The sequence below is a fragment of the Podarcis gaigeae genome (genome assembly GCF_964106915.1).
Source record: "Podarcis gaigeae genome assembly, chromosome: 14".
In the NCBI taxonomy this organism is placed as follows: domain Eukaryota; kingdom Metazoa; phylum Chordata; class Lepidosauria; order Squamata; family Lacertidae; genus Podarcis; species Podarcis gaigeae.
Window position 1 is genome coordinate 1,863,175 of NC_139690.1, and position 27,642 is coordinate 1,890,816.

Consider the following 27,642-nt stretch of genomic DNA (forward strand, 5'->3'; position numbering starts at 1 on the left):
TATAAATTTTACAGCATGTTACCTAATAAGAGAGAACTATATAAAAATGTATCACAGGTGGTACCTGGCACCAGAAAGGCTTGCAAAAATGAATAAAACATATAATAATAAGTGCTGGAAATGCAAGATACAAAAAGGAACCTTCTACCATATGTGGTGGACATGCCCCGGAATTGGGAAATTTTGGAGCATGATCCACGAAGAAATAAAGAAAATATTAAGAATATCATATAGTAAAAGGCCAGAGGCATTCCTTTTAGGAATTTTAAATGACAATATTCCAAAAGACAAAACTAATTTTTTCTTATACGCAACGTCTGCAGCAAGAATCCTGGTGGCTAAGTACTGGAAAGGGAATCAGTTACCCACTAGGGGAGAGTGGCTAAGTAAGCTCTCAGAATACTTAGAATTAGCCAAATTGACAGATATAATAAGACAAAAGCCAAAAAGTGAAGTAAAAAAAAAGCATGGGAGTGCCTAAATGAATACCTCAAAAGCCAAGGTTCAAGGTCAGAAATCTGGCTGAATCTGGAATAACCTTGTGAAGTGAAAGGACATGAAAGAAGGATTTATATCTTGATGTTAGGATAGAGAGGATAAAGAAAACAGGAAAACAGGAAGACAGAATGAGAGATAAAGGAGGTGCTGTGGGATTGGTGGAAGTCAATGTCTTGTTGTTTTAGTGTTTATAATATTAACTTGTAAGATATGGATTTGTGTTTTTTTTGTTTTTGTTTTTTGTCTTTTTTAGTTTTTGAATGTTGATTTTTGTGTGTTGTGTATTGTTATCTTTTGATATCTTTCGTGTTGTTGTTGTGTGGAAATACTAATAAAATTCATTTAATATTTTTTTTAAAAAAATCTACAATCGGTTTTCAATGCAAAGCATCATTAAAACTTAAATAATAATACAGTGGTGCCTCGCAAGACGAAATTAATTCGTTCCGCAAGTCTTTTCGTCTTGCGAGTTTTTCGTCTTGCGAAGCACGGTTTCCCATAGGAATGCATTGAAAATCAATCAATGCGTTCCTATGGAAACCACCTTCAGACCAGGTTTGGGGACAGTCTGTCCCCCGACCTCTTCTGAAGGCCGACGGGGGGGCGAAAGTCTTTGCTTCCCCCCCCTTCCCGGGACAGCGGAGACTTCTCCGCTGTCCTGGGGCGATTTTAAAATGCTGGCGGGCGGCAGCGAAGCCTTTGCTGCCGCCCGCCAGCATTTTAAAAACCCCGGGACAGCGGAGGACTTCTCCGCTGTCCGGGGCGATCTTAAAATGCTGGCGGGCGGCAGCGCTGCCGCCCGCCAGCATTTTAAAATCCCCCGGGAAGGCAGGCAGGGGGGACAAAGACTTTTGCCCCCCACCCGCCTTCAGAAGAGGTCCAGAGGGCTCTCCAAGCTGCGGATAGCAGCCTGCTGCCCCGCGCGAGGGGCAGACATTCGCAGCTTGGGGAGCTCTGCTTAAGAGCGCCCCTCGCGCGGGGCAGCAGGCTGCTATCCGCAGCCTAGGCGGGAACTCTTCTGAAGGCTGGGGGGAGAAGGGCTTTCCTCCCCACCGCCAGCCTTCAGAACAGCCTTCTGAATGTTGGCGGTGGGGAGGAAAACCTTCCTCCCACCGCAAGTCTTCAAGACAGGTCTGGGAACAGAGGAGAAGCGCTGCGCACCTTCCCCTCTGTTCCCGGACCTGTCCTGAAGGCTTGCGGTGGGAGGAGGGCTTTCCTCCCCACCGCCAACATTCAGAATGCTGTTCTGAATGTTGGCGGTGGGGAGGAAAAACCTTCCTCCCACCGCAAGCCCCGGGAACAGAGGAGAAGCGCTGCGCACCTTCCCCTCTGTTCCCGGACCTGTCCTGAAGGCTTGCGGTGGGAGGAGGGCTTTCCTCCCCACCGCCAACATTCAGAATGCTGTTCTGAATGTTGGCGGTGGGGAGGAAAAACCCTCCTCCCACCGCAAGCCCCGGGAACAGAGGAGAAGCGCTGCGCACCTTCCCCTCTGTTCCCGGACCTGTCCTGAAGGCTTGCGGTGGGAGGAGGGCTTTCCTCCCCACCGCCAACATTCAGAATGCTGTCCTGAATGTTGGCGGTGGGGAGGAAAAACCTTCCTCCCACCGCAAGCCCCGGGAACAGAGGAGAAGCGCTGCGCACCTTCCCCTCTGTTCCCGGACCTGTCCTGAAGGCTTGCGGTGGGAGGAGGGCTTTCCTCCCCACCGCCAACATTCAGAATGCTGTTCTGAATGTTGGCGGTGGGAGGAAAAACCCTCCTCCCACCGCAAGCCCCGGGAACAGAGGAGAAGCCCTTCGCGCCTTGTCCTCTGTTCCCGGACCTCCCACCGCAAGCCTTAGGACAGGTCCAGGAACAGAGGAGAAGGCGCGCTGCGCTTCCCCGCTGTCCCCGGAGATTTCCCTATGGGCTTTCGTCTTGCGAAGCAAGCCCATAGGCAAATTCGTCTTGCGAAGCCGCTAAAAAATCGGAAAACCCTTTCGTCTTGCGGGTTTTTCGTTTAGCGAGGCATTCGTCTTGCGGGGCACCACTGTAATAATAAAGAGTACAGATGGGCTTCTATTTATAAATAGGCATTTAATCACACAGCTTTACTTAAGACTTGAAAGATTTGGGTCGGAGCGAAACAATATAAACTTAAAGCTTTTGCAGATGACCTAGTTTTGACTCTGCAGGAGCCAGAATCTAGCACGAAAAGAGTATTACAACTGATTCAAGACTTTGGTCGGGTGGCGGGATTCAAATTAAACAAACAGAAGACTAAGGTATTGGAAAAAAATTTGACAGATACAGAGTCAGAACAGTTTCAGAGAGAGACAGAATTAAATGTGGTCAAAAAAGTAAAGTACCTAGGGGTAAACATAACAGCAAAAAATCTGAGTCTATTTAAGGACAATTATGAAAAATGCTGGTCAGAAATTAAGAGAGACTTAGACAGTTGGACAAAATTGAAACTTTCTTTGTTAGGCCGAATTGCTGCGATCAAGATGAATGTATTGCCAAAAATGCTGTTTTTGTTTCAAACACTACAGATTGTGGACAAGACAGAGTGCTTCCGGAAGTGGCAGAGAGATATTTCTAAGTTTGTCTGGCAGGGCAAAAAGCCCAGAATTAAGTTTAAGATATTAACGGATGCGAAAGAAAGAGGGGGCTTTGCCCTGCCAGACCTAAGGTTGTATTATGAGTCAGCAGCCTTCTGCTGGCTTAAAGACTGGCTACTTCTCGAAGACACTGATGTATTGGATTTGGAAGGTTTTAACAATGCCTTTGGTTGGCATGCATATTTATGGTATGACAAGGTTAAGATCAATAAGGCCTTTAAGAACCATATTGTCAGAAAAGCAGTGTTTAATGTCTGGATAAAATATAAAGACTTATTAGAAAACAAAACTCCAAGGTGGCTTTCACCTCTGGAAGCTAAGGCCCAGAAAAGACCCAATATGGAGGCCAAATGGCCAAAATATTGGGAAATACTAGAAAAAGATGGAGACAATTGGAAATTGCAGAGTTTGGAGAAAATAAAAGATAAAGTGCGAGACTGATTACATTACGCTCAGATTAAAGAAGTTTTTAAAAATGACAAAAAGTTAGGGTTCCAGGTGGAGAAATCGAAATTGGAAACAGAACTGTTAGAACCTAGGACTAAGGTACTTTCAAGAATGTATAACTTGCTGTTAAAATGGAACACACAAGATGAAATGGTTAAATCGGCTATGATAAAGTGGGCACAGGACATTGGGTATAACATCATGTTTGAGGACTGGGAAAGGTTGTGGACCACTGGGTTGAACTTCACTGCATGTAATGCTTTGAAGGAAAATGTAATGAAAATGATATATAGATGGTACATGACCCCAGTTAAACTTGCCAAAATATACCATTTGTCTGATAACAAATGCTGGAAATGTAAAGGAAATGAAGGAACATTCTTTCACCTCTGGTGGACGTGCCCTAGAGTGAAGGCTTTCTGGGAAATGATATATAATGAGTTGAAAAAGGTATTTAAGTACACCTTTCCCAAGAAACCAGAGGCCTTCCTTCTGGGTATTGTCGGCCAGAGGGTGACAAAGAAGGACAGAACTTTTTTCCTGTATGCAACAACGGCAGCAAGGATACTCGTTGCCAAGCATTGGAAAACCCAAGATCTACCCACACTGGAAGAATGGCAGATGCAACTGATAGACTATATGGAATTGGCTGAGATGACTGGCAGAATCCGAGACCTGGGAGAGGAGAAGGTTGAAGAAGATTGGAAGAAATTTAAGATTTATTTACAAAAATACTGTAATTTGGTTGAATGTTAAGAAGGATGCTAGATCATAAACAATTCGGCACCACCAAATTAGATGGAATTAGGAAGATAAGCGAGATTGAAGAAAATAACTTTTTGGTGAAGTGTTAGGTTATTTTTTCAATTTGTGGAATATAAGAATGTAAACAAGATGATAAATTGCTGGCAAAAACTTACGGTGATGAAAGTGGGAGCGGGAGACGTGAGGGAGTCCAAAGAAGCTATGAAACCATGTCATGATATATGTTATATTGTTTATTGTTTCTTCGTTTGTATTTAAAAAAAAATCTGAATAAATATTTATTTAAAAAAAAGACTTGAAAGATTTGATAAAGATGGGAGAGGAGGCAAGATGACGCTCACTAATGATGCAGCAAGGAAAAATATATTCCTCCCTTTCTTTGAGGGCAGCAGGCGTTATGTGTTGGCTGATTTTGCAATGATAACAACTTGGAACAATATACAGTGCAGAAGTTTTTATATTAATTATGAGTGTGAGAGAAGGCTAAGTGGTGTCTAGCAGCCCCCCCCCCCAGGGCCCGGAGGGAGGAGGTGCGGTCTCCAAAAGCCGATTGATCGCCAAATGACTGATATTTGTGGAACACAGTTTAATATTGCAAACAGTTTTGCCTAACAATTTCATTTGGAAGGTACTGGTTCAATAAAGCTCAAAAGGAAGGTTTGGGCAATTAATGAGCTGCTGCGCCATTAAACTGCAGATAACAGACTTGGACAACACCCCAGATTGGAACGGAGTCAGAGGAAGAGCTGATAAAAAGACAGTTGGAAAAATATATATTAACAAAGCTATATTTGACGGATGTATATGATGTTTGACATGACTGAGAATCGTGGACTCAGGGACAAAGAATTATGAAGCATCAAAATCGAGATGTGGAAAATATGGAAACAACGAGGAGAAGCAGGACTAAGATGTGGAGATAGGCTTCAGAGAGCCAGACCATGGGGAGCTCCAAAAAATTAATAATTATAATTTGGACCATAATTTGGTCTTTTTTATTTTAGTTTATTTTTTATTTTTTATTGGAGTATTATGATTGGATATAGTAATTGGAAAATCAATAAAAATGATTAAAAAAAAGAAGAAGAAGAATCTGACTGCTGGATCCGGCCAAAGGGAGGCCCTCTAGTCCAGCAACCTTTGACCAGAGCAGCCAACCAGATGCTTATGGGAAACCTAGAAACAAGGGCATGAACAAAATATCACCTCTCTCACTTATGATGCTCACCAACTGCTTTTCTGAGGAATATTTCTTCTGATACTCCAGGAGGTAAACATATTGACTAGTTGTCCTAGACTCCTTCATACATGCAGGTGAAGCCCTGACGCTGTGGTTGTTCAGCATATGGCTACCTAATCACTCTCTGATAAATGCAAAGCACTTCATTTTAAGAGTATATCTCTGCTCTCCCCATCTCTTTAAGGAGAATTTGACACTCTCTATGATAATCTCCATTGAGCCATGAGCCATAAATAGTTCTAAGGGCTCGATCCAAACCCACTGAAGTTTGCTGAAGACTTGCCAATGGGCTTTGGAAAAGGCCCGTAGCCAGTGCTGCTTTTCATGTGTTTCATATTATCCTAAAGTTTCAAGGCTTTCAAAATACCAAAAGAGAGTCAGTACTATTCCACCAAAGAAATACAGGGAAAACCCCTGTTTCAAGAGAGAAAGAGAGAAACTTGAGTTACTCATTTTAACTCCTTCCTGTGTTCTCTCCCTCTCTCCGCTCCCCCCCTCCTGTCATGAAGAATGGATCAAGGATTTTCAATTCTGCTTGGGATCATGTGTCAAGATTTAACACAGAGGGGGAAGCACAATTCTTCTTCAAACTGAAATGCTGGGATTCAGGGCTGAAAGGAATCACAGAATCATAGCACTGTAGAGTTGGAAGGGAACCCAAGGGTCATCTAGTCCAACCCCCTGCAATGTAGGAATCACAAATAAAGCATCCCTGGCAGATGGACACCCAACCTCTGCTTTAAAACCTCCAAGGAAAGAGAGTCCACAACCTCCTGAGGGAGTCTGTTCCCCTGTAGAACAATGTTTACTGTCAGAAAGTTCTTCCTGGTGTTTAGTCAGAATGTCCTTTCTTGTAACTTGAAGCCTACTCTCTGGAGCAGGAGAAAACCAGTTTGCTCCATCTTCCATACAGCAGCTTTTGAGATATTTGAAGATGGCTAGCATGTCTCCTCTCAGATGAAGATGCCCCCAGAGACCTCCCAAGTCACTGAGAACTTAATGCAGAACTGTTCTGTTTCGGTAAACTAATACAAAGCTTGTAAGACAACATCTGGATTTTCAGAAGAGCGCTAAAAGCCTGATTCCATGAGCAGTTAGATGTAGCAAAGCCTGTTGAAATTGAAATCCAATGGCTTTGAGGAGAAGCCTAGCTCAGCTGGAAGAAACCCTACTGCTATGGAAGCCCCTGCTCTGAAGTTGGTCAGTCTGAAAGTGATCTCATGAGTGCCCGGCAGAGGGTCTTGTTTAGCTGTGACAAAGGCAACAGGATGAGGACTCCAGTTTACAGGGGGGGGGGGGCCTGCAAAGTGCAGGAAAAGAATGGCGTGGGCAAGCCTTGGCACAGCAACATCCCCTCTTGCAGCCCTGAGAGGGCAGCTTTTCATTTCACCTCCTTTAAACTATGCTGCACCTATTATTTTTATTGCCCATGTGGTTCCATCTATGTTGTGTTACAACAGAGTTCTATGTTTTAATTCTGCAAGCTCTTCAGATATAAACCAGAATCAACTAGGAACTCTGGTGATTTGGGGTTTTGCTTGCTCATGCTATGGACTTAGACTGCTTCATTGTTTTATAGCCTCATGCTGCTTTATTTTGAATCTCTAAAACTGCTTTCCAATCAATACAAGCAGGCGCTGCCTCTCTTGTCTTTTGGGCACCTATTGAAGACCTTCATTTTTCATTCAATTTGAAACTGTTTAAGTATGCCATTGATTCTCATTTTTAAAAATCACATTATTGCTGCTTTTGATTGTTAAATTGCTTTGAGATGTTTTAAAGGAAGCATTTTATAAATGAAAGGGAAATAAGATAACTAAAAACATTGTTCTCTGTTAACAAATTTGAGCACTTTCTGCTGTTACTCTTAAATTGCAACATACAAATACTGGGAAAGTGGTGGAATTTATTAAAGGAAGGGAGCAAATTAATAAAGAAGTGGGGAAGTAAGAAAAGCAAAGAAGAAATGAGGTCAAGCAGAGGAGAATTGGAAGAAGATGCCTACAGCTATGAGGGCAAAGGCAACCAAGCAAAGGAATGAGAGTCTATGTAGGGAGCAGGCAGGCTCACCCCATAGCATACAACGGTAGAGACTGCATTCCTTACTCCCTTTGTCATTGGGGCAACTCTCAGGCACAGTGAGTTACTGGCCGTTGCTATTCAGTGCACAGTTAAAACTATGGAACTTGCTCCCACAAGATATAGTGGGTCCCTCTGAAAGGGGATTAGAAAAATTCATGGAGAGCAAAGTGAACAAAATGGCTGCAGCTATGATGGAGATGGAGCCGCTAACTACACTGTCAGAGGCAGTATGCTGGGAATCATGAGCGAAGAGAGTGCAGTCACACTCACATTCTGTTCACAGGCTTCCCATATGTATTGGGTTGGCCCCTGTGAGAACAGGATGCTGTACTTGATGGGCCTCAGGTGTGGTCCAGCAGGTTCTTCTTGTGGTCTCATTCTGCAGTGCCATCCAGATTATGGCCACAGAGGGGTCAACTGGACGAACCAATTTGCGGAGTGGGAGCCAAGGGTCTGCCTGGCCTTCTGCCTGAGTCTGGATTTCCTCAGTCTGAGGAACTTCCTAGATGGGGTAGATGCTTTGGAGACTTCTGTGCCTCACCTTGCCTGCGCTACTACCTTTTGAAATGTGACCATCTGCCTGACTTTGACTACAACTCACAATGACGATATTACTGTGTTCCAAAGTAGCATGTGCATTAACTCTTGGTCAACCTTTCTTTCCCTTTGCCCCCATCTGCAGTTGCCTTTAGGGAAAATTCCCAAACAGTTTAAAAGGTCTTCATTTCACCAGCCAGTTCTAAGATAATTGACATGACACAGCTCAAAATCATCTCACAAATGATGTCACAACTTGTGAGTCTGAAATTTAGGATTGAAAACAAAACTGGACATTTCATTGATGTGCCTTGTCATAAGTAATTTATCAAATGGTAAGACTACACCGCAGAATACATGACAAGAGACAGCATTGATAGGATAATATCAGGGCTGGCCTGGGGGAGCAACTGGCCCCAAATCCAGACTAGATTCTCGACACCCAGGGTCCCTAAGGTCAGCTGCTGGAGGCTGAAGACTTGGGTTGCAGCCTGAATTAGAACATGCTGAAGCTGCTAGTTTTGGGGGCAAATTCGGACATGTAGGTCATCACGACAGTTCCCATACCACATTGGTGAGCGGCAGACATTGCCATGCCCCCAAGGAGAGTCAAAAAAATGTGATGCAATCGCACAGCAGCACATAGCATAACTGCATTTTATTAAGATCAGCTCGCAGTCACAAAAGAAGACCCAGGTAACTACCAACCGGTGAACTTGATATTGATACCAGGAAAGTCATAGAACAGATAATTCAACAGCCGGTCTTTGAACACTTAGAAAAGGATGCTGTGATTACTGATGTCCAGCATGGGTTTCTCAAAAGCAAGTCATGCCAGACAAATCTCATTTCTTTTTTTCGAAGGCAACCCTGTTTAGGGAAGCTTTTAATGTTTGATGGATTACTGTATTTTAGTATTTTGTTGGAAGCTGCCCAGAGTGGCTGGGGAAGCCCAGCCCAATTGGCGGGGTATAAATAATAAATTATTATTATTATTATTATTATTATTATTATTATTATTATTAAATTACAAGCTTGGTGGATCAGGGGAATGCTGTGGACATATTGTATCTTGACTTCAGTAAGCCTTTTGACAAAGTCCCCCATGATATTCTTGTGGAGAAGCTTTATAAATAACTTGGCTGAAGGAACTGAGGGGATGCTCATCCAATCTGCAGATGACATCAAACTGTAGAAGGCAGAATTAGAACTCAAAATGACTTCAACAGATTGGAGAACTGGACCCAAGCTAACGAAATGAATTTCAATGGGAACAATGGGAACTTAGGCAGGCAGAACCAGCTGCAAAAATATAAGCTGTAATGATCTCTGGCAGGCAAGCAAGCCCCGATAAGAAGCAATGACTCTCCGGCAGTTTTATGTACATTTATTTACAACAAAACACATCCAGAGCATGGCTTCTCACCTGCTTGCATTGACGATAGTTGGCCAGTCTGAAATTTTGCTCCTCCCACAGCAGGAAGGACACCAAACTCCCACCTTTCCCCTCTTGCCCTTCTGTTGCCCTCTGATCTTATTCAGTCTCCTAGAATGGGGACTGAAAGGCTGGCCTTCCCCCTCCCCCCTTTCACTTGACACAGTCTCAGACTTCTGCTTATCTGCTGATTGCCTAGCAACGCTCTAGCTGACTTCCAACTCTTCCTCTTCTTGAGAGCTAACAGTGTCTTCCTCTGGAAGGGGGGTCGAACTGCCCATCTTGAGTTTGTCAGTCAGCTCTCATCTGCAGAGTCGGTCCCTCTTTCACTTAGTTCAGTTTCTGAATCTGACTCTTTCCTTGCACTCTGGTGAGCCACATTCCTAACATAAGATGGGGGACACCTGGCTTACTAGTAGTACATGTGAAAAGGATCTAGGGATCTTGGTAGACCACAGGCTTAACATGAGTCAGCAGTGTGATGTAGCAGCAGAAAAAGCTACGGATTTTAGAAGGCTGCATCAGCAGAAGTCTAGTGTCCAGATCAAAGGAAGTAATAGTACCACTCTATTCTGCTTTGGTCAGACCACACCTGGAATCCTGTGTCCAGTTCTGGGCACCACAATTTAAGGAGGATGTTGACAAGCTGGAAAGTGCACAGAGCAAGGCGACCAAGAAGGCAACAACACTGCCAAAAATTTTGCAGAGCTGCTGCTAATGAAATCAAGAGTTGACAATCCTGGCCTAGATAGTCCGACTCAGCGTAAGGCAGCTGCCGACATTTCAGTCATTAGCCATAGTGTGTGAGTGGTGATGCAGCAATTTGCCTGTGTCATTCCTGACCATATCCAGTGATTAATGGTGAGGCTATAAGCAACAGGGGAAATTTGTGCTTGTGAAGTGCCATCCAAAGCAGAAGTCTTCAAAGCAAGAGCAGAAATCCCCTCAAATCTCTGTGGTCCTGCTATTCTTTGACATAAATCTCTCAGCAGCTTTCAATCATGTGTCATCTGCAACCACATCCAGCTGTTTCATAACCAAATAACCCACAGCAACAGACATAAAACTCTCTTTTAAACAAACAGTTTCACTAAATTTCCCAGCTATGGTTGTGACACCCCCCCCCCAAAAAAAGGGACAGAGCGCTTGTGTGTGGTGGCAGCACAAGGGCAGGAGGAGGGAATTGCAGAAGCTTCATAGCTTCATGTATCCATTTCATGTAGGCAGGTTCCAAAACAACCAGACAAATATCAAGTTGCAGTCACCATAAGGGCATTTCTTCTACAATTTTCAATAATGATGAGGCAGGTGGGTTTCATATGCATCACAGTGGTGACTAACGGTAGTTATAACCATAGAGGTGCATTGCATGGATAAGATGGCATACCACCAGTGGTAAGGCAAAACCACACAAGACACTGAACCACTTGTCCCTGGCTGCCTATCTATCTCATGTGAGTGTTTCTATACAGCTGGAAGGTTTGATTTGCATCACTGGAAAGTGGGTGTACCGGATTAGCCCCATCCACTCAGAATTTTAGCTGTATGTAAGAAGTCTGCAAGTAACAGACACACATAGGAAGATGAAAACCTTTGATAAATTATGTCTCCTTTGTTAGAATGTACAGATGTTATTCTTACTTGTCTTTTGTACTAAATCAATCTTCATTGGTAGGGTGCTGGAACAAACAAGTGGGCTGCAAGCCATTACTTAATTAAAGTTTTGAACTACTGTAGATATATAATAAGCTGTTCAAAATAATGCAAATAGACTGACTGAAAAAAGACTGCTGCAGAGACAGAAACAAAATGTATTAATGCTGATGTACTACTTCCAGAATCCCTGCAACAGGGTGAGCTCCCGTTGCTCGGTCCCTGCTCCTGCCAACGTAGCAGTTCAAAAGCACGTCAAAGTGCAAGTAGATTAATAGGTTCCTCTGGCAGGAAGGTAAACGGCGTTTCCGTGCACTGCTCTGGTTCACCAGAAACATCTTAGTCATGCTGGCCACATGACCCAGAAGCTGTCTGTGGACAAACGACAGCTCCCTCAGCCAGTAAAATGAGATGAGCACCGCAACGTCAGAGTCATTCGTGACTTAACAGTCAGGGGTCCCTTTACCTATCACTTCCAGATATGTGGTAATAGGAGTCACAATGAATGTCTGTAATTATTACTCATTGTAAACTTGATGATGATGATAATGATAGTACCCCACCCATCTGACTGGGTCTCCCCAGCCACTCTGGGCGGTTTAGAGCATATACAGAAACATAACAAAACAACAAACATTAAAAACTTCACCAAACAGGGCTGCCTTCAGATGTCTTCTAAAGGTTTTATAGTTACTTATCTCCTTGACATCTGATGGGAGGGCGTTCTACAGGGCGGGTGCCACCACTGAAAAGGCCCTCTGCTTGGTTCCCTATAACCTCACTTCTCACAGTGAGGGAACCACCAGAAGACACTTGGAGCTGGACATCAGTGTCCGGGCTGAATGATGGGGTGAAAATAATGTATGCAATATACTATACAGTGGTACCTTGGGTTACATACGCTTCAGGTTACAGACTCCGTGAACCCAGAAATAATAACTCGGGTTAAGAACTTTGCTTCAGGATGAGAACAGAAATCATGCTCCGGCGGCGCGGCAGCAGCAGGAGGCCCCATTAGCTAAAGTGGTGCTTCAGGTTAAGAACAGTTTCAGGTTAAGAACGGACCTCCAGAATGAATTAAGCACTTAACCCAAGGTACCACTGTATAAGGGAAATTGTTTTGCCAAAAAATGCGTATTCAGCAAAATTGCATACAGCAGTGTGCATAACAGAAGAAACTCACATTTGGAGGCTGATGAATTTTCATGAGGACATTGCAAACAGATATGGAAATGCAGACACTCAGACTGAAAATTTAGAAAGTGAGAAACCGAAACTGAAATTGACAGAGTTGGCCATTCCTAGTTCCAACACTGGCAGAAATTACTTGGTCATCTGAAAAATAACTTAACTGTGAAAGAAAGAAAGAAAGAAAGAAAGAAAGAAAGAAAGAAAGAAAGAAAGAAAGAAAGAAACCCCACCCATGAGAATTTCACTAAATTATTTCCCTCCCTTTTAATAATTTTCAAATGTAGTTTCTTTTTTCATGAATTGATGGGGAGTGGTAAAAATATAGAAGAAAATTTCAGCACAGCACTGCTTTGTTCATGTTATGCTGGATTTTCCTACCAGTTTACTTTTTACAAGCGCTTCTTATTATCATGCTAATTAAGAGAGAGGGAGAGGTGGCTAACAATGCTAATGAGTAAAAAAAAGAACAGCCCTCGCTATGAGAGCAGAACAAGAAATTGGAGCCCAGGATGGCAAAACGGTGACTTTGATCCATTGATGGGATTGCAGAAGAGCATTCTGAATTTTCAAACAGGTTCAGCACCCTGTGTATAAACAGAGTTGCTCTCAGAGTTTCTGTACTAAGTTATCCTTTTTCGCTTGCTAGGATTCTATCATTTTAGCTTCCAAAAGAAAAGCACAATCACTGTATAGGCATAGAATCATTCAAAGGGATCCAAAGGGTCATCAAGTCCAATCCCCCATTATGCAGGAATCACAACTATGAATCCCTGGCAGATGGCCATCCAACCTCTGCTTAAAAACTTCCAAGGAAGAAGACTCCACCACATTCTGAAGTAGTCTGTTCCATTGTCGAACACCTCTTCGAATCAGAAAGTTCTTCTTTGTCATTTGAATTCATTGGTTTGGGGCCTACGGCCTGGTACAGCAGGAAACAAGCTTACTCAATCTTCCATGTGACAACCCTTCAGGTACTTGAATATAGCTCTTCTACCACCTCCCTATCTCCTCTTCTCCATACCCAGCTCTCTCAGCCGTCCCTTCTAAGGCTTGGTTTCCAGACCTTTTATCACCTTGATCACACACAAGTATCACCGCCAAGTGTTTGAGTTTCTTTGGGAATGAGTTAGCATAATTTATCCTGAAGGGTAGTAATTAAATTACATACACCGGGGAAGAAGAAGAAAAACTTTATTCAACTGAATCTGCCAAAAAAGATTGAAGTTTACACATGGAATTGCATAAAATATTCTAGTTTCAATTTTTATGATTTATTTATTTTATTTCTACACTGCCCGTCCTCTCTTTGGCACCTAGGACAGTGTACAGGTAAACAAAAAATTCAAACAAAAATAAAATATTAAAAATATTGTACGATATAATAGCACTATGCATTGACTCTTATCTGAATAATGAGGTGGATTGGAGTACTACCAACTCAGATTGCACCACTAACAAGGCATGTCAAGGTGGATCAGAGATTCACCCATCTTCTAACTAGCTCAGTTTTTCCATAAAGCTAAATGCATGACCAACATCCTCACCTTTCTCTTTATTTCTCTGAGAACCAGAACCAGACTGACTGAACAAACACTCAGCGTTCAAGGGGGAAGAAGGCAGCGAGGCGAAGGGAGACGGTGGAGAGACAGGAGGTCATCTTTCATTTTGACAGACAGGTCTAACCTTTAATTACAGCAAATTATTTCCCCTATACACACCAATCAGTGATTTGGGAAGAGAAAGGAGAGATGTTGAAGGAAACACATGGATCATCCTTAACCTCTGAGTTTTGGCTATGACAGAAGGGCATTAGCAAAGGAGTTGGACAAACAGGGCCCCAGAACGCTCTGTCAGAGCAACACTATATCTCTAGGCAGCCTTGCTCAGCCAAAGGGCTCTGGGCTGGGTGAGTTTCGTCCCCTCCAAATTTACTGTGGTTCAGGGCCAGCTCTACCATGAGGCAGTATGAGCCAGCTGCCTCTGGTGACAAATCCTGAAGGACAGAAAGGGGCTAGAAAGGCATGCCTTGTGGTGTGCCCTGCAACCCTGAGGCCAGCTTCCTGCCCCAGCATGGCCAGCGCACCAGTGAGAAGGTGTGAGGTGACCCGCCTTAGGCAGCATGCGCCACATGGGGCAAGAGATCTTGATCCGGATTCAGCTTCAGGTAAACCAAAGACATAGATGAAAGCCAAAGCCAGGGAAAGCAGTGGCAACACATGAAAGAACGCCCCCTTTTCCCCAAGACTCTCTGCGGAAGAGGGGCCCTCCCACAGAGAGGCTGCATTGCCACTGGCCTTCATGGGCCCGATCTGGGGAAGGCATGGGTGGCAAAGGTTGTTGGGCCAGCAACAATCTATCCCACACATTTCGAAGAGTTAACTCTTCCAGTTTGTGCTTCTGTTTGAACAGAGCTCATGGTCAAGATAAAAAATATGCCTGGATTTAGGCTAGGCCTGAAGTTGAGCTCACAACCTCACCATAGACTGACCTTCCTTGGGAATCTGCACTTTGTGTATCCTAGGCCTCCTGTCTTTAACCCAGGCAAAGAAACAAATTCTGCATTTGTTTGTTTGTTTGTTTGTTTGTTGTGTTTATATCCCACCTCCTTTTCCAAGGTGTCACACATGGTTCTCCCCCCTCTTCATTTAATCCCCACAACAACCCTGTAGGTAGGTTAGGCTAAGAAATGGTGACTGGCCCAGGGAGCTTCATGGCTGAGTGGAGGCTAGAACCCCAGACTCCCAGGTCCGAGTCTCTAACCACCACAGCATGCTATCACTGTTGAATTCAGTGATTCAAAAGAGCATTGTCCCAGGAAACAGCCACACCAATTCTAGGGGCTGGAAGCGTTGTCAGCCCCTTCAATATTAGCAGAGGGCTCCAAACCCACCCACCCCCCAATATTATTGGGGCAGAGGAGGCCAAACTGCTGAGCTGAGTGCAGTGCAGAATCAGAGGCAGGCTCCTCCTGAGCGCTAGAGAGAAGCCATTACCATTGAAGCTACATGGTACTGGGCAAAGCAGCCTCCCGATGCCGCGCCTCCTCCCGACGTCACACGCATAATGCGCTGCCTCTGCCCCCCTCCCCAATCTTTGGCACAATGCGCTGCCTCTGCCAGGAAGCATAGCCCGTAATCCAGCCACAGCAGAGAACCCGAAAGGAAGGGTGGGTGTCCTGATGCTAACAGCCAAAAGGTCACACAGTTACTCAGCAAATAATGAGCCAGGTCCATTTCCTGATGGCTTTCTGGTGGAGATGCAGAATAATTCCCCTGGCACACTTGTCTCTCCCAGACAGAGGTGCGCACACTCCGAAGAACAACTTGCCAAAAGAGTGCTCCACATAGGAATGAGCCAAAATCATTCTACAGCCAACGTGCTGGGGGGGGGGGTGAGGTTTTTTAATAGAAATGGTAGACCAGAGTTTCACAAGAACATCTAATTAACATGTATTGTGAGGCTTGAAAGCCATTTGTGTGTCTCATTATGTCCCATGGTATCTGAGAGCTTCATGGCAAAAAAAGCATTTCCAGGTTGATAGAGGGGAAAATCACAAACACCATCTTTTTAAACAGCTGTTTGAATAAGATGCATATCGTTTCCACAATGGGGGAAAGAGTTGGTCAATTATTTTGGCATTTTCGCAAAAATGTACCTTGCTTTCAGCAGGGCTTGGGGAAAATATTTTAAATTCCTGGGGGTTGGTATAAAATGTCAAGGTGTCATTTGTGCACAGGGATAGACAACTGTTTCAGATTCTGGGGAAATCATTTGCCTGCGTACCTGTGCACCTCAGCACCTGAAACTCCCCAGCCTTCCTTTTAATATTATAAGACTCTAGGAAAGGAGGGAAATTTCATTTGATCTAAAGTGAGCTGTCTTGAATGTGTGTTAGGGATGATATTTCTAAAAATATACAGTAAAGTACTGCCACAGAACATATGTAACTAATGCAGCTTGTATGATGTTGACTTAATAGGAAATACTAATAACAACAGTTTGTGTTCTTTTAAAAAACAAAACACACCACAGCCTTAAACATTGCTCTATTTTAGGACATCATAACATGCAAGTACCATATTTTTCGCCCTATAGGACGCACTTTTCCCCCTCCAAAAATGAAGGGGAAATGTGTGCGCGTCCTATGGGGCGAATGCAGGCTTTCGCTGAAGCCTGGAGAGAGAGAGGCGTCGGTGCGCACCGACCCCTCTCGCTCTAAAGGCTTCAGGAAGCTATCTGCAAGCCTTGCAAGCCCGGCGGGAGGTCCCGCGGGCTTGCAAGGCTTGAGGGCAGCAGCCTGCAGCCCACAAGCTCAGGGGACAACGGGGAGGCGCAGCGCCGCCACCCTGCTATTCCCCGACCTGGTCTGGCGGCTGGTGGGGGGGGGGAAGCAAGCTTGCTTCTCCCCATCGCCAACCCCACAAGCTTGGGGGATGGCGGGGAGGCGGAGCACTGCTACCCCGCTATTCCCGGACCTGGTCTGGAGGCTGGCGGGGGGGGGGGAGAGAAGCAAGCTTGCTTCTCCCCATCACCAGCCCCACAAGCTCGGGGGACAGCGGGGCAAGCCGCTGCCCCACGGAGGCTAGAGTGGCTGTCCCTGAAGGCAGAAGAGGGAGATGGAGCGCTCCGTCTCCCTCTTCTAGCTTGGGGATGGCTGCGCAAACCTGGGGGGGAAATAAAAAAATTCCCCTTGATTTCCCCCCCAAAAAACTAGGTGCGTCCTATGGGCCAGTGCGTCCTATAGGGCAAAAAATACAGTAGATATTTCACAGTTATTGAGATTTCACAAGTTTTTATGGCATTTGATTTAGCTTGTAAAATTTGGCACTGAGAAGATCTGGAGATCAAAGCCAACAACTTCCTCACCTTCTGCTTTGCACATTTTTCACACCTGTTCACAACCATTGTTCTCTTTTGCTGCTGCTTAAGTGCCATTGGCATGATCACCTGACAGCGCCCTCTAGCCAATCAGATCTGACTATGTGACAACATCACTCAGAGTGAAGAGTTTGGAATAAGGTGCATTGAAGGACCACCATCCCGTGTGGACTTGCCTACACACTGCGTGCTCAGCAGATGCCTTGCTCCACATCCGTCTGCCTTCAGAAGCCCAGCTAGCAATGACAAAAGAACCAGGACTTCCCAAGTTTGACACCCAGGCTGTGGAATTCCCTGCCCCAACAGGGATGTTTCTGTGATGTTTTCTCCGGAAATTGCAGTGATTTTTTTTTAACTCTGTGAAGTGAAGTTTTTATTTACTTTTTATTTATGTTTTCTGCTGGCTCTGGTTTGTACATATTTTGATGTGTTTTGCATACACTCTCAATTTGTGTAGCTTTTTCTTCTCCCAAAGATATCCCACAAGCACCCCAACGTTGATGGGCATTGCTATTCAGATGGTGTGTTGCACTGCATCTTGTGACTGATTATGTGGAGCTGAGGTTACCTGCCCCCCTCCCCAATATTTTTTCAAGTTGGCACCCATGCCTGCAAAGCAGCAGAGGTTTCCTTCTGCTACATTCCCAGGTTGACGAGCCCCATCTTCCCCTCACTTCCCTCCACAGCACGGGCAGAAACAGCCTTCTTGACTGTCTGACCCATTCTTGGTCTTACCTGCTCCATCCGCTGGAGCCTGTCTTTGCAAGCAGGGGAAGACCGTAACTCACTAAGGGTTTGAGACCCATCAGCCGCCCTGCCCTCACCTCACCTACTGTAGCTGGTCAGTGGAAGCCATTTCCTGGGGTGTGGCTGCTGCCACATGATGACAGCTCCTAGGAGCCACAGGTGAGAGCTAAATGCAGGGTGGGGACCAAAGGTGGGGAAACGACCCTAGAAAGAGCACATGTCCCCACCAGAGATACTACCCTTCCCCTAACACCCCATACACAGCATTCATATACATTTAAAGCTGGAAAATAAAAAGTTCAAGCAAATATAGAAAACTTCCCATTGTCCTGAGTGCTGGTACAGAGGAAACCACATCTCTGATGCTCAGGTGGCACCACCAGGAAAGGACTTTGGGGCAGAGGTCCAGAGCTGCACTCAGCAAAATGAGCAGCAGGGTCCCCAAATGCAGCAGGGATCGTTTGCCCCATTTTGAAATCAATTAAAGAGGAGGGCATAATCATATTTGAAGTAAACAAAGTTAAACACATTAGCACTTAAATCCCTTCCCCTCCGTGACCATTAAGAGCATTAAGTGCAGAGTCTTAAGTGATCCCTGCACATTGCTGGTGGGTGTCTTTCCATGTTATGGCAGCTCCACACCAGGCACCAAGATTTTCCCCCTAACTCTGCTCCATGTGGCTAGTTGTGTGTGACTGGCTGACTGGGTTGGTGTAAAAGATCCAGTTTCACCGAGTGCAGATTGGCTGGGTGGCCTCGACAACAAGGATGTGCTCCCTCTTGTCCTCATCACCCCTCAGGCACACATACAACTTGCAAAGACTGCTAACCTAGGGCAGAGGTGACCACCTACTTGGATGGCTTTAAAAGAGGATTGGGCAAATTCAAGGAGGAGGAGGAGGTGGCTACTGATGCTTATGAGCCATGATAGTTATGCTATAGCAGATATAGTCATGGTTGGCCACTGTGAGAACAGGATGCTGGACTAGATGGGTTTGATCCAGCAGGCTCTTCTTATGTTCTCATTTCCACATCCATTCACTAAAGGGTACCAACAATATCTGCTCTGCTGTGAAGGGACAGCTCCCGCAGGCCTCCTCCTCCTCCCCTGTCCCCTGGGGGCAGCCATTTCATCGGAGTGCCTCAGTGGGAGATATGGCAAGAAGGGTTCACGCCACCAGCTTTGCTGAAAGACCAGCTGCATCAGGCATCACCTATCTCTGAACTGTGCCAGCTGCTCATTATAAGAAGAACTGAGGTGTCCCCCTCCCTCTTCTCTGCCTGTCCCTTTCCCCTTGTGTGTTGGGGGGGGGGTGTTTTATTGGACTGTAAGCCTGCAGGCAGGGACTGTCTTGCTATAGTTGGTTGTATGAAAGCTGCTCTGAGATCCCTTTGGGCCGAAGAGCGGGATAGAAACGCTCTAAATAAATAAAATCAATAAATTGAATCCCCAACAAGAGAGGCATGTTTTGTGGGTAGGATGGGAGACACAAATGTTCACAGAATGCACGCTCGCCTTCCATTCAAGCAATGCCTTAGCTCTTCCTCGACTTTTATCATAGGTATGTTTACTTTCTTTTCTTTTTTAGAGCAAAGCAGATTCTGCTCCCCCCTCCCGCCCCCGCCCCTATTTCAGAGACAATAAAGCAGAGCCTGTTTTCACATTCTGCATGCTCTGGGGCCAGAGAGCTAAATGGACTGGGGAAAGTCTAAAGCATGTGGCAGCCGGTTTCCAGTGTGAAAACATTCCATGTTGCACCTCCTCCTCTGGCAATTCATTTCCAGGTAAGAGCACAGCCCTCACTTTAACGGATAATAAGGGGAACTGGCAGCCCAACTCTGCTCTGCCGTTCTGGATTTGAGCTTTATATGGTTTTCTCAAGACCACATGTGAGCTCTGCGGTGACAGAAATACTTTCCATATGAGCAGCCACAGTCTCTCTCTAGCCAGGGCAAGGTAAGTCGGGGGGGGGGGCTCCAGCTAAGTCATAGAGCACATGCTTCTCATGCAAAACCCCCGGTATCTCCAGGGTGAGGGCTGAGAAAGACACACACACCCTGGAACCCTGGAAAGATGCTGCAGTCAGTGTATGCAATAATGAGGCACCTGGATCAATGACCTGACACTGATAAAGGCTGCTTCCCATGTTCTTATGTCAGTCATTTTTCACTGTTTGTCGCCCATGGCTGTCACGGTATAAATCACATAGTGCTCTTGTGGGATAAAGCCACAGCTCAGTGGTAGAGCATCTGCTTTGCATGCAGAAGGTTCCAGATTCATTCCTCAGTATTTCTGGGAGAGACCCCATGTGAAATCCTGGAGAGCCACTTTTGATCAAGGTGGACTATAATGAGGTAGACAAGAGAGCCACTTGATTCAGCATCAGACAGCTTCCTTTGTTCCAAGTCCATCTACAAATTCAGTAAGAAAAAAACCAGTGCAATAAGTTTAAAGCTCTTTAAGAGCAATCCTGGGGCAATGGGTAACCTCCTGGCATCATGAACTTCTATGTACTCAAAATTAGTTCAGACTCTGCTCCCAGGTGACCTATGCATTTATATTTAATTACTGGTACATCAGCCAAGGCAATTGCCAACCCAGAAGGACTTCCAAATAAAGCTCTGGTTTCAGAAATTGCTGGACTGATTCATCCTGCATCTCCTCCACAGGCACACAGTATATGGCTAGGAGTGAAAGTGATCTTCAGCCTCAAGCCAGCTGCCGGAGGCACAGATGTAAGCTCAGTTCACTCCAGCAGCAGTGAAAGTAGCTGAGAGGAGCCTATAAAGCTGCTGGAAATGTCTGACAAGACTAACAAAAGGCAGAGCTTGAAAACAGAGTCTCTGTTCCTCCCAAGACTGACACTTTTTCACTAGTTTTTCTGCACACAAGACGATTTCTGTCCACTGGTCATTATAAGCAGACATAAATGTGTACTTTAATTGGACAACTACAACCAGCTTTTTCATGGTAGTACTTAGAATAATCGAACCATTTTTTGTGGCGTGTGGTTTTCCAAATCCATGTACTAGATCTCTGAGATTTTTCATTTAAATACGAGAACATTTGACATGGAAAGCTTGGATATTAAACACAAAGAAGGACGCCCCAATGATTTCAAATCATGTTGTCTTAAATTAAATAAATCACAGCATGTCTACTCAAAAGTAAGTCCTGCTGAGTACAAGAGAACTTACTTCCAGGTATGTAGGATTACAACTTCCATAAGAAACCGTAACAATCAACAACAGTAACAGTAACTATCAAAAGTAACAAGAATCCAACTTCAGATATTCATTTCAATATGTGACCAAACACATTCTATATAAAACCACAAACATGCATTCCAAAACACAGGCAACTTTCACAATTCCTTTGCTAGTGAATCCAAGACTTCTCAAAACATGTGGCAAGGACATGCTCATAACTAGAACGGTTGGGATATTTCCCCAAAACAAGCTAACAAAAAGTAGTCATCAGCAACTTCCATCACACACACTTCTTCCTACAGAACCCTCTAAGTGCACAACTTTCACAGAGTGTTGCAAACTGTCCAGCATTAAAGTTATTCCTACTGTTCTGCAAAGCAGAAAACACAACACACCTCTTCCTCAAACAAAGCAAGGTGAACTAACTTTTTGGCAGCTGGCCCTGTCCCTTCCTTTGCACTGATGGCATGTAGCACAGCCACCATGCAAAGCAACCTGCTGTCTTTTTGACAGGACAAGGTGGGACAGAAGAAGGACCCTGAGAACAGAGATGATTTCTAACAAAGTGTTAACTCAGCTTACCTCTTCTTCAGGTCTCGCTAGCCTCACAGCTTGAAAGTGAAGCAATGTCAATAGCAGGTAGCTGGAAAACATGATAACCGAACCTGACAAGTCTCACAGGGCTGGGATCCCTTTTCATCAAGCACTAACAGCTAACAGATGGACTGGTCTCTCCAAAGTTTATCCTGGTCCTGCGCTGTTGCTCAGTGCATGTCTCTCTCTGCTGCCTCACTCACTCTGCTAACTACCGGGAGCTTCTGAGCTCAGCCACTCTGCTCTGAAGACAAGTGGTAAGCTGATCTTTTCATGTAATGACTTCTCTCTGCTTGGGGAGGGGGCTCATAGCGGCAGTGAGCTAAGGAAAGGGGTTGGGTTGTGGGTGTGTGCGTGCGTGCGTGTATGTGGGTGTGCGCGCGCACACACACACACTTAGTATTAAGAAGGGGAGGCACCAGGAAATGGGCAACAACAAGTCTGGCATCTGCTCCAATTTATAAAACTTTTAAGAAGCTACAGTAACTCCCCCACCCCTGCAAAAGGAATCTCACCAGTGCCTTATTAAGTTAGGCAGGCATGACTGGAGGATTGGAGGCTGAAGGTGCCTCTGGACAATCAAACAGTGAAAGCTTTTCAAGCAGCTGCCACTGCTCCAATTCCTTGCTATCTCCCCTCCCCAACATTTCTAGGAAATAATCAAGTATAACTTATTGGGAGGAAATGCAGAAAACCCCAGTTTACAGATACCCTGAAAACCTAACATTTCTCTGCAGTAATACTAAATGCTGCAAGATATACACCTGCGTCAATGGTTATGCATCCCAGGCAGACAGCTTAGGAGAGTCATCAGTTAGCAGCTCCTGTGCAGTATCTTGCCCAGCTTCCACTTGTCCCAACTGCCAACTCCATAATAAAAAGACAGGTGTGGAATTGGAACTTGGCAGTAATGAACTTGGGCAGGGTGGGGAACAGGCTGAGGCCTACCACATCCACTCCCTTCTTGAACTGGCCCAAGCCAGCCACTGACCAAGGCTATAACCACATGATGGAGAGCAGTTCTGCAACAGCCCCATAAGCCCCATATTCCCAGTTGCTTGTTGGTAACATTAGCACATACTCTACACAGGGGCTAAGAAAGCCAGTAGGGTCAATGTCAGCACCTATAAGTTGTGTGGATCTGATGGGGCCACCAACCCCAAGTGCCCAGCTCCCTTTTATTTATTGATATGGATTTCTCTCCACTCTTCACCATGCACTCTCAAGGTGGGTAACATACAGCTTAAAACAGCAAGCAAGCTACATAACACAGCACAATGCTGAACAACCAATTAGACCATACGAAGCAACAAGCAAAAGCAGCAGCAACGCTGGATTTGTACCCTGGTCTCCTAGGTCTACCCACTGTGCTGCACTGGCTGACTATTGTCTGATGTGGATTCATACCATTGCTGATTTGTTCAATTGTGTTATAAAATTTCAATAATAATAGAAAAAGAACAGCCAGTTCCTCATCTTCCCCAGGGCCAATGGAACAGAAAAGACAACAAACTCCCTTGCTACCGCCCTTCTTCAGCTAGCTGTATGTGAGGTACCTCACGAGGAGGAGGCGCTCAGACAGGGACCTTTAAAGCACAGAGCTGTGCTTGGAAAGAGTACAGCAAAATGACAACAAGGTGTGGCTTCCCTAGGGAGGGAGTTCCAAAGTCTGGGAGCATCCACCAAGAAGGCCCTCTCCCACATCCCCACCAAGCGTACCTGGAAGGGTGGAGGGCCTCCCCTGAAGAACTCAAACCCTGGCAGGTTCATAGGAAGGAACACGTCTTTCCAATAGCTTAGATCTAAGCCGTGTAGGACTTCACAGGTGAGAACTAGCACTTTGATTTGTGCCTGGAAACAGACTGGTAGCCCATGGAGCTGTTGTACCAAGGGAGTTGTCTTCTCCCTATAACCAGCCCTGGTTAACAACCTCACTGCAGCCCTTTGAGACAGCTGAAATTTCTGACCCCTTTTCAAAGGCAGCCCCATGTAGAGCATGCTACAGTAATCCAAACGGGATGCAACTAAAACAGGTTGTTTTAATGTGCTTCATTTTTAGTATATGTGCTGCCAAAGCGAGCACTCACATGCTTCATTTTTGACCCACCAGAATTATTTCCTTTTATTGTCTGCAGTACATTAGAGTGAACCTCTGAGGGCAGATGCCCAACCTTTGGTCTCTTGAGGTCTGTGGACACAGCATTACACTGTATGCACCTATAAGTGGTTCAATATGCTTATAGATTCTGATGTGTGAGAAAGTCTTGCCATACTAGCATTGGAAGAGGCCTTCAGTGCAAAAGCTAAATGACCATATTGCTGCATTTATTGATTCAATTTGCATTTAAAGGCAAACCAACCTAATTCCAAAACAATACACAAACTGAAACACAACCATTCTTTAACATCTGCACTTCTCCAACTGTTGCAAGGCAGTTCTCCAGCAAGGAATGTGTACAAACCCCCCATACACTATGAGCTTATAAATGCATGTATTATTAAGAACAGCAAGCAAAAATGTGCTACATAAGGGGGAACTGTTTTGCCAAAATGCATTTATTAGGTGAAATTGCATACAATAATCTGCATATTATGAGAAACTCGCACTAAAATGCTGATTAATTTTCTTGAGGGCTTTAAAAAAATCACAAGCCAATGTGGTACTGTGAAGAACTGAACTTAAAATGGGGGGGGGGTACTGAAAGAAATCAAAATTGACAAATTCACCCACCTCTTCTTAAGATCATAATAAAAGCCTCCTAGATCAAGCCAATGGCCCATCTACCTGTTCTTATGATGGCCGACCAGATGCCTGTGGGAAACCAGTGATTTGCAGCAGCTGGAACATAGAATCCTCGAATTGTAGAGTTGGAAGATACCTTTGAGGGTCATCTAGTCCAACCCCCTGCAATGCAGGAATCAACAGCTAAAGCATCCCTGACAGATGTGCATCCAACCTCTGCTTAAAAACCTCCAAGGAAGGAGAGTCCACAACCTCCCAAGGACTTCTTTTTACCATTAGAACATCATCTTTATATGCAAGCAACAGGCCATTCTAACATTTTATAGCAACCGACAATTACTAAACGTACACATTGATACAACAGTAAAACACAGATTTATAATGCTAGACCATATATCTATCTACTGGAAACCGAGCTTTATGAGGAATGACTGAGGGAGTTGAGAATGCTTTGCTTGGAGAAGAGGAGACTGAGAGGGGATATGGCAGCCATCTTCAAACACCTGAAGGGCTGCCACATGAATGCTGAGCAAGCTTGTTTTCTCCTGCTTCAGAGGAAAGGACCCAAACCAATGGTTTCAAGTTGCAAGAAAGGAGATTCCGACTAAATATTAGGAAGCACCTTCTGAAGATAAGAGCTGTTTGATAGTGGAATGGGCTACTTGGGAAAGGGGGGGCACCTGCCAGGGATTCATGCGCTGCAGGGCACTGAACTAGCTGGCCCTCGGGGTCCCCTTCAAACGCTATGAATCAAACAGGATTGTGGAAGGGGAGGAAGTGGACAGCATGGCACCATGTGGTGCAAAACACAGCTCTTGATGGGAAGAATGGGGGGGGGGGAGAGTTGGCAGCAGGCATGACATGTAGCCCGGCATGGAGGAAGTGATGCAGATGGAACTGAAAACCACAATATTTTATGAGGTCATTGAAAGACACTAATAGACCCCGAGGAACCCAGCATAATAGAATGAGGTCACGATCCATAGTGGTGTGATATACCATATTTTTCTGTGTATAAGACACCCCCATGTATAAGACTATTTTAGGCCACTCCAATTTAAGAAAATGAGGGGAGATGGCACAGAGTTCTTTAGCTTTGGGCGGGGGGTGCCGAAAATCACTCACCAGACTGACAAAAGCTGACAATTGCACGCATCAATAAAGCCACAAAGCGTCTGCCCGATTGCCACCAGCAGCCGGCAAGCACACGCATAATTGCCGCAGTGGAAGCCAATCCACAGCAGCCCTTGCCACAGCCACCAATCACCCACCAAAATCGCTGCTGACAACTTCCTGCTTGCAGCTGCAATGAATCGCCCACACCCTCTTATATCCATGTATAAGACAATCCCTGATTTTGAACATTATTTTAGAGTAAAAAAATCTCATCTTATACAGAGAAAAAGTACGGGGTGTTGGTGTGGGTGGGTGTGACTTGTGCACTTATTAGTACAGTTTAAACAAGCCACACTGCGGTTCAATAGTTAAGCGTCTTTAACCTGCATTGCGTGGTCTCCATTTGTATTTCATTAACACCCCCCCCCCTTGCAAAATAGCCAGGTGTGGACAACCGTGTGCAGCAGTCCCAAGACTGCGCAGGGCTGAGGAGGGAGAGCCACATGGGCTTTCCTTGTCTCAACCCAATCAGGTTTCAGTTTACTTCAGGAAATCCAAGGGTGAGTAGCTTAGCAAATGGATTACTCATGCTCTTAAAAAAAAGAAAAAGAAAGAAAAAAGGAAAGGGATGCATATGTTTAAGTGCTTTCCTGGATCTGGGGCTAGTTGAAGACCTGAGACTCTTTCCTTCAAGATAAATTCCCAGGGACTGCCCATGTCCAGAGCCTCGCAGTCTATAATACAGACCGCATGGTTATTTCACTAGCCTGTTCCAGACTAATTTTCTTCACCTCCCCACTCTGCAGATTGTCGTAGTCCTTCCAATTTGCAAAACACACAACCTGTAGCTATGGCCGTTTACTGGAACTTGGGTCCCTTCTATGTTATTCAGCAGCACCAAGATGTCTGGCATGCAAGCCTGAGTAGATCAACTTGCTTATTTAAAGTTTACCACCGATGGCTCCAGTAGCCTCCTCATCCTTCACAGTAGCAACCTTTGCCTTGCTCCAGTACTGGCCAAAGACTCCGTGTGCCTGTATCACCTCTCTCCCTCTCCCCGTCCTGACTCTGGTGCCTTGGGCCAGCCACTGTCGTGCCAGCATGCTGGCGCATGGCACAGAGCAGCAGAGGAGGTGGCCAATCTGGACTCCAATGCGCATGCTGCAGCTGCCACTGCTACCACCACAGCCGCAGCAGGAGATGCATTCATTGGAGGCCAGATCCTGTGGATTCGGCTGCCCAAGGCACCTCACGCCGGGTCACCTCACGTCGCCTCATGGGTGACCCAGCCCTGCTTCAGACTCCGTGTCATGATCATTGCTGGATTCTGGGATCATGACAGGTTTGGAGTGAAAGGGCAGGGAAACTGCCTTCTCCCCTTTTCATTTTGGGCAGGGCCCTTTCATTTTGGGGGTGGCGCTGAGACTCACCAGAGTTCTCTTATAGCACTATATCAGCAGGCACATACCCTTTTCACCACCAACACCCCAAAATATATACTCAGTTCCCACAGATTCTGGGAGGAAATAGCAGCTGCCCCATTTTCTCCCAATATGCCTCCCAGAAGTGGGAATTTTTGAGGGAGAGGGAAAGTGGATGTCAACCAGTCAGACCTCTGAGACTCAAATCCCCCAAATGACGTGGTTTGAAAATAGGTATACAGAGCAGGAGGGCCTTAGGTAAAGGTAAAGAGACCCCTGACCATTAGGTCCAGTCGTGACCGACTCTGGGGTTGCGGCGCTCATCTCGCTTTATTGGCTGAGGGAGCCAGCGTACAGCTTCCGGGTCATGTGGCCAGCATGACTAAGCCGCTTCTGGCAAACCAGAGCAGCGCACGGAAACGCCGTTTACCTTCCCGCCAGTATTTATCTACTTGCACTTTGACGTGCTTTCAAACTGCTAGGTTGG

General features: G+C 45.4%; 1 protein-coding gene across 1 annotated transcript in view; it reads right to left on the minus strand.

Moving 5' to 3' along the window:
* The window catches only part of THSD4 (thrombospondin type 1 domain containing 4), a 128,118-nt gene extending 105,926 nt beyond the window's left edge, over positions 1–22,192 (minus strand). Inside the window, exon 1 of the mRNA XM_083712211.1 lies at positions 21,864–22,192. Within this exon, the coding sequence (XP_083568337.1) occupies positions 21,864–21,935 (72 nt within the window). The 5' untranslated portion in view covers positions 21,936–22,192. The remainder of the gene's footprint in view (positions 1–21,863) is intronic.
* Positions 22,193–27,642: the final 5,450 nt, after the last annotated feature.